The sequence below is a fragment of the Natrix helvetica genome (assembly GCF_964273705.1).
Source record: "Natrix helvetica genome assembly, chromosome: 16".
Lineage (NCBI taxonomy): Eukaryota > Metazoa > Chordata > Lepidosauria > Squamata > Natricidae > Natrix > Natrix helvetica.
The window spans coordinates 10,716,798-10,727,712 of record NC_138563.1 but is presented as its reverse complement, the minus strand read 5'-3'; the positions used below and the strand labels follow the sequence as shown (position 1 = coordinate 10,727,712).

The 10,915-nt window shown below is 48.6% G+C and overlaps 2 protein-coding genes across 2 annotated transcripts in view; one reads left to right on the top strand and one right to left on the bottom strand.

Annotated features, from left to right (window-relative positions):
• Positions 1-2,071: 2,071 nt before the first annotated feature.
• On the top strand, positions 2,072-10,207 carry TMEM179B (transmembrane protein 179B). Its single transcript, XM_081968363.1, has 5 exons — positions 2,072-2,402; positions 3,946-4,130; positions 4,212-4,346; positions 6,489-6,567; positions 9,421-10,207. Exons 1-5 carry the CDS (start codon positions 2,304-2,306, stop codon positions 9,568-9,570), a joined length of 648 nt encoding a protein of 215 aa, XP_081824489.1. The 5' UTR covers positions 2,072-2,303; the 3' UTR covers positions 9,571-10,207.
• Positions 10,208-10,321: 114 nt separating this feature from the next.
• COPA (COPI coat complex subunit alpha) overlaps positions 10,322-10,915 on the bottom strand; it is a 65,799-nt gene continuing 65,205 nt past the window's right edge. Inside the window, exon 33 of the mRNA XM_081968338.1 lies at positions 10,322-10,873. Coding sequence (XP_081824464.1) covers positions 10,814-10,873 — 60 coding nt within the window. The 3' untranslated portion in view covers positions 10,322-10,813. The remainder of the gene's footprint in view (positions 10,874-10,915) is intronic.

Below are 10,915 nucleotides of genomic sequence, written 5' to 3'. Positions count from 1 at the left end.
TTGGTAACCTAAGGGGGGGGGACGGGACAGGCAGGGGAAGGACTTCAACTCCCAGAATTCTTAAAAGTTGCAAGGTTGAGAAAGATTGAAATTTCAGAGAAATTTTTCATGAATTTGATTTTCCCGATTTATTTTCCCGATTTATCACACAAGCTGGGAAATTGCAACCTGCGTGGTGTTTGGTTTTCTTGCATCTTGCTTTTCTTGTAACACTGATGATGTTACCTAGTTGGGTAATAAAACATCTGCAAGCAAATAGCCACACTCAGAAGGCACCAAGGAACCCAACAGTCCTCCTTTTCTTCCTCTGCAAGTCCCTCCCTTCTAGCACTGATAAGGTTACCTAGTTGGGTCATGAAACATTTGCAAGAAAACCACCAAGCTCAGAGAGCACCAAGGACCCAACGTTTCAACCTTGCACTACAAATGTTGTATAAATTGCAACCTCTTTATTAAACGCAACACAAAGAGGTGTGTTCTCCGGACTAAATCACAAATTGAGAGCTCCCAATACACAAATTGCTGTAGCAGCTTTTATACACATTTGCAAAATTTTTAAGTCCTGGTCATAAGCAAGCCATGGGGATTAAAGGAGCAATACATATTTTATTATTTTATTTTATTTTTCAAAGTACTTTTTCTCAAGCTTTATTGGTATTGTTTGAAATAGAAATAGCATTCTTGGTAATATGTTCATCTTAATTACCGCTACTCTTCCCATTAAGGATAGCTGTAAATTTTTTCCATTTCCCTACATCTGTTTCGATCTGGTTTCTTAATTTATAATAGTTCTCTTCCTTAATGTTTACACGCCTCGAAGTCAGCTGTATACCCAAATATTTCACTTTCTTCACTATTTGAATATCTAATTTCTCCATTAATTCTCTTTTCCGTTTTTTCTGTTATGTTTTTTTCACTAAGATTTTTGTTCTGTCCTTATTGATTTTCAGTCCTGCTACTTCTCCATGCTCTTCTATTTGCTCAAGTAATTTTGGTCCTGTTTCTGTTGGATCTTCCATAATGAACAAATTGCTGTAGCTGCTTTTATACACATTTGCAAAACTTTAAGTCCTGGTCATTAGCCAGCCATGGGGATTAAAGGAGCAATAAATCAATGAAATAACTCTAGTAAAGGAATGGCCCTCCCGGCCAATGCGTTCATTACTAAAGTATTAGAGCCTCTTGCTCTTAAGTATAAGTATATAATCTTTATTGTCATTGTACTTAAATGCAACGAAATTGGTTGTATTGGTCTAATTCTCTTCTGTCCTAAATGATAAGGTTGGTAATTACGGTAAGTATGCAAAACTTTCCAGCTAATTCATCTGCAAGAGAAAAAGGGAAGTCCATCCCTGGCCTGCTTGGAGTTCTCCAATAAATCTCTCCGGGAGCCTTCTGGGAATTTTAGGGCAAGGAGGGTTCAAAGGAAAAACGTCAGAAAAACAGAAGTCAGTTAAATGAAGCCTTTTTGGGCAACAAAATGGGATTTCTCTGGCTAAAAGCAGCTTTGCCCCTCCAAGTTGCACGGTCTCCCCCTTTGGATAGGCCCTTCCTTAATCCTAGTTTGTTCCAGTAACATACTTTGTCAAAGCTTGGTTTGTTTAAGCAGGTTAGTTTGCCAAACCCTGATTTATTTAAGCAAGGCAGTTTGCTAAACCCTGGTTTGATCAAGCAAGGTAGTTTATCAAACCCTGATTCGTTCTAGCTAGGTAGTTTGCAAAATCCTGGTGGTGGTTTTTTTAACAGATTAAGACAGTTGGAAGGGTCAAATAATCCAACGGCCCCCCCTCCAAGCAGGAGACCCTACAGAGGGCAGCCCAGTCTCTACTTGAAAGCCTCCCGGGGTGAAGCTCCAAAAACTGCTGAATAACCGAATAATAACAGAATAACAGCAGAGTTGGAAGGGACCTTGGAGGTCATCTAGTCCACCCCCTCCCAAGCAGGAGACCCTACACCAGGGGTGTCCACCCCTGCCCTACACCGTTTCCGACCGGGGGCAGCCCAGTCTCTTCTTGAAAGCCTCCAGGGGTGAAGCTCCAAAACCTTCCGAAGACAACTTCGGTTCCACGGGTTGAAATCCCTCCCTATTCCCAGGTTCGAGTCCAGGAGGGGCCCTTTTGCCAATCGCCGCTTTCTCCGCGCAGGGGAGGCGGAGTCCGGCCGCCTGGCTGCCCAACCCAGGAAGTCGGCCGAGCCCAACGCGGCTACTTGCAGGCGCGCAGCGGGATCCGAGCCGCGGGCCGAGCGAGGGACGCATCGGGCGGGCGTGGGAGCTGCCTGGCGCCGGTCTTCCCAGCGCGGGGATGGCGCGCCCGTCTGGCTGGCTGCTGCTGGAACTGGCGCTCAACGCCGCCGCCCTGTTCGCCGCCCTCGGCTGCGCCGCCGCCCTCGCCCTCGCCCAGGTGAGCCGCCAGGGGTGCCAGGCAGGCGCCCCAACCTTCCCCGCTTTGGGACTGGCGGACTCCAACTCCCAGAATCCTCCAGCCAGCAAACAGGGGGATTCTGGGAGTTGTAGTCCAACAGTCAAAGTGGCCAAGTTTGGGGAGCCCTGCTGTAAGGGTCCCCTGCTTGGGTGGGTGGGGGGTGACTCTGGGCCTATCACCAGGAGGCTGGGAGTTCTAGCCCCCCCCCCCCTTAGGCATGAAAGCCGGCTGAGTGACTTTGGGCCTATCAACAGGAGGCTGGGAGTTCTAGTCTCTCCCCCCCCCCCCTAGGCATGAAAGCCGGCTGGGTGACTTTGGGCCTATCACCAGTAGGCTGGGAGTTCTAGTCCCCCCCCCCCTTAGGCATGAAAGCCGGCTGGGTGACTTTGGGCCTATCACCAGTAGGCTGGGAGTTCTAGTCCCCCCCCCCCCTTAGGCATGAAAGCCGGCTGGGTGACTTTGGGCCTATCAACAGGAGGCTGGGAGTTCTAGTCTCTCCCCCCCCCCAGGCATGAAAGCCGGCTGGGTGACTTTGGGCCTATCACCAGGAGGCTGGGAGTTCTAGCCCCCCCCCCCCCCTTAGGCATGAAAGCTGGCTGGGTGACTTTGGGCCTATCAACAGGAGGCTGGGAGTTCTAGTCTCTCCCCCCCCCCCCTAGGCATGAAAGCCGGCTGGGTGACTTTGGGCCTATCACCAGTAGGCTGGGAGTTCTAGTCCCCCCCCCCCCCTTAGGCATGAAAGCCGGCTGGGTGACTTTGGGCCTATCACCAGTAGGCTGGGAGTTCTAGTCCCCCCCCCCCCCCCTTAGGCATGAAAGCCGGCTGGGTGACTTTGGGCCTATCACCAGTAGGCTGGGAGTTCTAGTCTCTCCCCCCCCCAGGCATGAAAGCCGGCTGGGTGACTTTGGGCCTATCACCAGTAGGCTGGGAGTTCTAGTCCCCCCCCCCCCCCTTAGGCATGAAAGCCGGCTGGGTGACTTTGGGCCTATCACCAGTAGGCTGGGAGTTCTAGTCTCTCCCCCCCCCCAGGCATGAAAGCCGGCTGGGTGACTTTGGGCCTATCACCAGTAGGCTGGGAGTTCTAGTCTCTCCCCCCCCCCCAGGCATGAAAGCCGGCTGGGTGACTTTGGGCCTATCACCAGTAGGCTGGGAGTTCTAGTCCCCCCCCCCCCCTCCTTAGGCATGAAAGCCGGCTGGGTGACTCTGGGCCAGCTCCCCCTCTCAGTCCCCCTCACAGGGCTGTTGTGGTGGGGAGACTCGGAGGAGGAAGGTGTGATGGATGGACTCCCTGCTTTGAGTTATTATTCATAACAAAAGCAGGATTTAAAAAGAAAGAAGAATAGAAAAAAATAAGTCTATGGAGCAACCTCCAGCCCTTCCCTTTTGCAGCCTTCAACCAGGTCTTGGGTTGTGGGTCCCATCCTCCACTGCCACCAGGGCTCAACACCAGGACTCCCTTTTTTCGGCCAGCAGACCAGTCACCCCTCTGCTTCCCCCCTCCCTCCCCCCCCTCTTTCTCCAGGGGGGCTTTGGTGGCAAGTGCATTCTCTACGGGTCAGTGGGCTACAACGGGACGCTGAACCTCCTGACCTCCAGCCCTCCCTCGCTCTGCTACTTCATTTCCGCCATCTCGGGGCTGACGGCCGTCTTCAGCCTGGTCTCCCTGCTCCGCGGCCTCTACAGCTTGTGCTACGGCGATGGACACTTGTGAGTGAGGGGCCGGGAGGGGGGGGCTGGGCCACTGGGGCCGGGGGTCCTCCTAACGCTGCTTCTCCTGCCCTCCTGCAGGGTCCATGCCTGGATCAGGACCTCCTTGGTGGTCTCAGCCACCTTCCTCTTCTTCCTCCTCGTCTCCGCCTGCGTCCTCCGCGTTGGCATGGACATCTTCTGCAGCTCCATTGAGAGAGCCAAAGCGGCACCCAGGTAAGACTGAGGAGGGGCTATCGGGCTGCGTTCGCACAACATGTTTCCCTGGATAGGAAACAAGCCCACTTCCTGGCCTTCCAAAAGATGCCCTAATTAATTTTCGAGCCTCGAGACAAAGTTCGAAAGAAATCCAGTCATTTATTAGGAGCAACATTTTGGCAATGCCTGGCGTGGAGTCAGATCTGATTTCCGTTTAATGGTGGCTGCACTTTACCCCTGTGTCTCCCCTCCCCTCAGTCTGTGTCATGAATCACATCCACCAGCCAAGTGATGCAGCAGGTTGTAAAATGTCGCCCCTCACACGCCTGCTGTAGAAATTTGAGATCCGCCCCTGGTCGAAGGTATGCATGGAATTCTCTCCTCCTTCTCCTCCAATGTCAAGTTGATAACAGGCATGGAAATGCTTTACAAGTTCACACCTTGAACATTAGGGAGGGGGACCTTGGAGTCCTAGTGGGCAACCATTTAAATAGGAGCCAGCCGTGTGCAGCAGCTGCCCAAAAAGCCAACCCAGTTCTAGGCTGCATCAACAGAGGGAGAGAATCAAGATCACGTGAAGGGTTAATACCACTTTATAATGCCTTGGTAAGGCCACACTTGGAATACTACATTCAGTTTTGGTCACCACGATGTAAAAAAGGTTGTTGAGACTCTAGAAAGAGTGCAGAGAAGAGCAACCAAGATGACTAGGGGACTGGAGACTAAAACATAGGAAGAACGGTTGCAGGAACTGGGTATGTCTAGTTTAATAGAAAGAAGGACTAGGGGAGACATGATAGCAGTCTTCCAATATCTCAGGGGTTGCCACAAAGAAGAGGGAGTCAAACTATTTTCCAAGGCACCTGAGGGCAGAACAAGAAGCAATGGGTGGAAACTAATCAAGGAGAGAAGCAACTTAGAACTGAGGAGAAACTTCCTGACAGTCAGAACAATGAATCAGTGGAACAGAAGTTGCCTCCAGAAGTTGTGAATGCCCCAAGACTGGAAGTCTTTATGTTGGATAGCCATTTGTCTGAAGCGGTATAAGGTTTCCTGCCTAGGCAGGGGGTTGGACTAGAAGACCTCCAAGGTCCCTTCCAACTCTGCTATTGTTTTAAGCAAGCAAATAGGTCAGATTATTTTCCCCTCCTGCTGAACCACAAAGAAAGCCAACTGAGATTTGCACCTATGGTGGAAGTCATCCTGGTAAGCTTTTCCTGACTTGGGTTACCTGGATTGTGAGGATGCAATGGTGACATACGGTGGCAACCAAACAGTGCAGTACTAATAGTACTACTAGTAGTAATAGAACCAACTACTACAAACAAAAAGTTTTTGAGACTGGAAAAAGTTCAGAGAAGAGCAGCTGAGATGATCAAAGGCCTGGAGAGTAAAAGGTACGATGGACAGCTGCAGGACGTGGGTATGTCTTGTCTAGAGAAAAGGAGGACAAGGGGTGACATGATAGCAGCCTTCCAGTATTTGAGGGGCTGCCACAAAGAAGAAGAGGGGGGGTCAACTTATTCTGCAAATCAACTGAGGGCAGGACAAGAAGCAATGGGTGGAAATTAATCAAGGAGAGAAGCAACCTGGAATTAAGGAGAAATTTCCTAACAGTTTGAGGACAATTAACCAGTGGAACAGCTTGCCACCAGAAGTTGTGGGGGGCTCCATCACTGGAGGTTTTTAAGAGGAGACTGGACATTCCCTTGTCTGAGATGGTATAAGGTTCTCCTGCTTGAGCAGGGGGCTGGACTAAAAGACCTCCGAGGTCCCTTCCAGCTCTATTCTAAATTTCTAGAATAACTAGAGTTGGAAAGGGACCTTGGAGGTCTCCTAGTCCAGCCCCCTGCTCAACCAGGAGAACCTTATACCATCTCAGCCAAACGGTTGTCCGGTTCCCTTCTTAAAAACCTCCAGGGATAGAACACACCCACAACTTCTGAAGCCAACACATTCCATTGTTTCATTCTCCTGACGGTCAGGAAGTTTTTCCTTAGTTCCAGGTTCATTTTCTCTTTAGGAAAAGTCTACTCATTACTTCTTGTCCTGCCCTCGGGTGTTTTGGAGAGTTAGAGCAGTAGTAGCTGCTCAGCCTCAAGAGCTTGTTCTTCTTACCTGCACTCCAGAAAGAGTAACCTCTTATTTCTTTCCGTGCAGCTGCCAAGAGGCTCAGCAATTGTCCTGGGTCAAGCCTTATCGTCCCGGAAAGTTCTACGACAACCTCTACGCTGCCCAGGTGAGCGGCTTCTTGCATTCATCCCCTTGCAGCCGTACTTGGTTCCTCCGTGCAGGGGGGCACAAAGGTCTCACCTGGACAACCCAAAGTGCCAGCTTGTATATTTTTTGGAAAACTTAAAAGGCTGCCTGTCTCATGCAGCAGGGTGGATTTGATTTAAGTCGATTTAAATCCTAAAAAGGCTTGGTTTAAATCAACTCGATTTAAACCAAGCCAACTCACCCTTATCATTTCAACAAATCTCTCCCCAAAGTCCACCTTTCGTAACTGTGCTAACTTCAATTGCCAACTCACATTGTCAAACGCTTTCTGTGCATCTAAGAAAATCAAGCCACCGTCATCTCTGTCCCGCAGCAGCTCCCCTTCTGACCAGCTGTTGACTCACCCACAGTCCCGTTCACTTTCATGGGATGGCTGGTGATGGGGCAGGGATACAACAAGGGGAGGGACGTGGCAGGGAGCAGGTGAGGGGATGCCCATTAACGGGCACTGCCCTGATGGATCTGACATGTCAAGGGTTCTTTAAAGAAGGACTCATTCTTGCTGCTGGTTAAAATCTTTAATACGATTATTTGCAAACAAAATGAACGTTTCCTATTTTGCTTGCAGAGGTTGCATTCGTTGAAGGAGTTGCATAAATATTGCAGATTATACAGCCTCATGCGACACAGCTCATCTCCATTCCATGCTGAATAAACCAAATTATGAATCTATATTAAATAGAAAACTACTCTTTGGATAGATTTTTAGTCCAAAAGCATTTTGTTAAAATAAATTTGATAAAAATAAAAAATAAAATATCCTATTTAAAATTTAAAAATCCTATTCAAATAAAAAAAAACTATTTAAATAAAAAAACTATTTAAATAAAAAAAACTATTTAAAATTTTAATATCCTATTTAAATAAAAAAATCCTATTTAAATAAAAATCCTATTTAAATAAAAATCCTATTTAAATAAAATCCTATTTAAATAAGAAAGCCCTATTTAAATTTTAAAAATCCTATTTAAATAAAAAAACTAATTAAAAATCCTATTTAAATAAAAAAATCCTATTTAATTAAAAAATCCTATTTAAATAAAAAATCCTATTTAAATAAAAAAATCCTATTTAAAAAAAATCCCATTTAAATTTTAAAAAATCCTATTTAAAAAAAGTCCTATTTAAAATTTAAAAATCTGATTTTTAAATTTATTTTTTTAAATCAATTTTTATCCCTCCCGTTGTCCAGTATCCCAGGCAGCTCCCAATAACGAAAGGAATATAAAACAGGTCAGATGGTGGCCCCCTGGTGCCCCATCCTCAGCCCACTGTGTGGGGAAGAGACGGGCTTTCATGCCCTCTCGAAGGCTTAAAAGATAGCATCCCCGGGGGTCATGTGATTAAAATCCCGATGCTTGGCAACTGACATGTACTTACGACAGTTGCAGTCTCCCAGGGTCTCGTGATCCCCTTTTGCGACTTTCTGACAGAGTCAATGGGGAAGCCCGATTCACTTAAGAACCGTGCTACTAAATTAACCACTGCAGCGATTCACTCAACAACGGTGGCAAAAAAATGTTGTAAAAGAGGCAAAACTCTGAACCGCTGTCTCATTTAGCAAATTTTTGAGCTCAGTTGTGGTTGTAAGCTGAGAATATTAACTATTGTTTTTTAAATTTATTTCAATTCATCATTTTTTAACCGCTTGCGGGGTGGTGTGTGGGCAACTTAATGGAGCTAGCAGAGTGTTTACTGGCCGGATGCCCTTCCCTGTCGCCAATGCGGAGTTTTGTTCAGCCGATAGATTCTTGTTGTGCCCAGAGAGAGAGAAATATCTGCCTCTACCTAGGATGGAACTCACAGCCTCCTGATTGTGAGGCCAGAGCTCCACCGCTAGGCCACCAAACCACTCCAACATTTATTTCAATTGTTTATTTGAGATTTTAATGTTTTCCACCTTCTGCTTTTTAATGTCTAAGCTCACTTCACAAGAGACGGGCAGGATATCCGTCCGCCCGTCCGTCCGTCCGTCCGTCTTCCTCCTCAGCCCTTATGCCGAAATGCGATCATCGCTGCCTTGAGTATTAAAGGCAGTCCTTGACTTACAACCATTCTTTTAGCGACCGTTCAAAGTTATAACGGCACTGAAAAAACCACCATTCTTTGACACACCACCTTCGTTGCAGCCCCAACGGTTACAGGATCAAAATTTGGATGCTTGCAACGTCCCATTTGTGACGGTCGCAGGGTCCCTGGGCTGACAGGGTCCTCCTTTTATGACCACCTGACGAGCAAACTCAGCGGGGAAGCCTGATTCACTTTAGAGCCGTGCTGCTAACGTCACACTTGCAGTGATTCGCTTAATAACTGTGGCAAGAAATCATAAAATGGGGAAAAACTCACTCAACTGTCTCACTCGGCAACAGGAATGTTAAGGGCTCAATGCTGGTCGTAAGTCAAGGACTACCTGTATTGGGATAGCCAGTATCCCTTTATCAGAATAAGGCTTCACCCATGACGAGCCCATCGTCCTCTCTAGAACAGGGGGCTCCAACCTTGGCAACTTTAAGACTTGTGGACTTCAACTCCCAGAGTTCATCAGCCAGTTGGCTGAGGAACTCTGGGAGTTGAAGTCCACGAGTCTTAAAGTTGCAGAGGTTGGAGCCCCCCGTTCTCATTTTAGGAGACTGGATGGAAGCCACCTGAAGCCTGAGACCTGGGATGGAGCAGACCCACCAGGACTCGCCCACCTTCAAGGGGGCTAAATGAACGGGAGTCCTTCAGTTGGGGTGATGGACCTCCAGTGGTCTCCTCCGATCTTCTCCTCCTTTCCCTTCCCACCAACTCTTCTCTTTTCCCTCTTTTCCAGGCCACCGCTTGGGTGAACTTCCTCTTTTGGTTCTTGATGTCCTTCCTGCTCTTCGTGGAATGCATCCGCAAAGCCCCCTACCAGCCCGTGGAGGACAACAGCCCCCAGCCCGACGTGACAGTGCCCTCCACTGGCGACCCCTCTCCTTGAGGGACGAGGGAAGGAGGCACCACGAAGGCTCCCTCCGTTCGGACAGTCTTCTGCCCAGGTAGCAGAGAGCACCATCGAACCGGCTTTGACAAGAGACTGGTCTCATCTCCCATGGGTTATCCAGAGGTGTCACAACTGGAGCACCTCCGGAATCACCCGTCCTGCAGCTTTCCCCCCATCCCCAACCCAGTCAAGTTCTCGTGAAGGTCACCTGGGAACGGAGGGTTCCCCACACCACAAGGTCACAGCAGAACAATGAGGGCTACACGGGGGGGGGGGGACAACCTTGCAATGTAAGCTTTTGTAGGTTGAGTGAACGGTGTTGTATTGGTTAACCCACAGCCCACGGTTGGCATCTTGTGCACCATCAAGCCTAACTTCTGATGATGTCCACCTCCATAGTGGACAGGGCAACGGTGTTGAACCAAGCCAGGGGATTCCTCCGCTAAGAATCTCCACTCTCCCATCAGGGACATTCACTAGTGACGTGGGGGGGGGGGGGCTATGCCACCCTACCTGATGGTTGGCGTGGAGAAGAACCGCAGGAAAATCAATCCCATCCTCGGCTTCCAGAGAAACCTTTGCGGTCCACCTTGCCTCATTGGGGGGAAGAAAGTGGGGAGGGGTGGGTCAATGGGGGGGGGGGGGAAACCTGGGTCTTTTCTTCCAATTTTGTCCGAATGTATGCGGCATTTTCACGCGGATGGAACTGCTCTGAAGCAAACAAATACACACTTCTATTTTTTCCCCCTTAACTAGTTTTGTGTTTATTGAGTCGGGAAACGTAAAAATGAAGCAGGGCGGGAGGGGGGGGGGTGGCAGGATAGAAAAATCACAAAATATGGAAGGAGGAGGAGGAGGAGGAGGGTTTGGGGTCCGTTCATACAACACCCCTGAATTCCGTGCCTCTTCCTCGAGACGGTGTCTTCCTGCTTTTAAGCCCAGCAGAGATCTCAAAACCTTTCTCAATCTTGACAAACTTGGAAGATGCGTGGACTTCAACGCCCAGAATTCCAAAGTCAGCAGAGCTGACTTTGGAATTCTGGGCGTTGAAGTCCACGCATCTTCCAAGTTTGTCAAGATTGAGAAGGTGGTGATAACTGGAAAACGTTGGAGCAGGCTCAATACCTTGAGGTATCTGAAATGCTACAGGAGATGATAGAAAAAGCAAAACACTGGGAAGGGGGGAGCACAACGGACAACTGCCCAGAGATAGAAACGAGGGGTGGGCTGCGAGACCGTCTCAGCGGAACTGCAGAGGGCTAATCCTCAAGCCGATGACGTCTTTGCCGATTTCCGTCACCTGCAACCAAAGGAGGCGTCGTTAAAAGAGAAGAAAAAATCT

What these genes read in the sequence shown, in the direction of transcription:
- TMEM179B (XM_081968363.1), top strand. Translation starts at nt 2,304, where the DNA reads ATGGCGCGCCCGTCTGGCTGGCTGCTGCTGGAACTGGCGCTCAACGCC. An exon ending in CCGCCCTCGCCCTCGCCCAG is followed by an intron (nt 2,403 to 3,945) that starts GTGAGCCGCCAG and finishes CTCTTTCTCCAG; the next exon opens with GGGGGCTTTGGTGGCAAGTG. An exon ending in TGCTACGGCGATGGACACTT is followed by an intron (nt 4,131 to 4,211) that starts GTGAGTGAGGGG and finishes GCCCTCCTGCAG; the next exon opens with GGTCCATGCCTGGATCAGGA.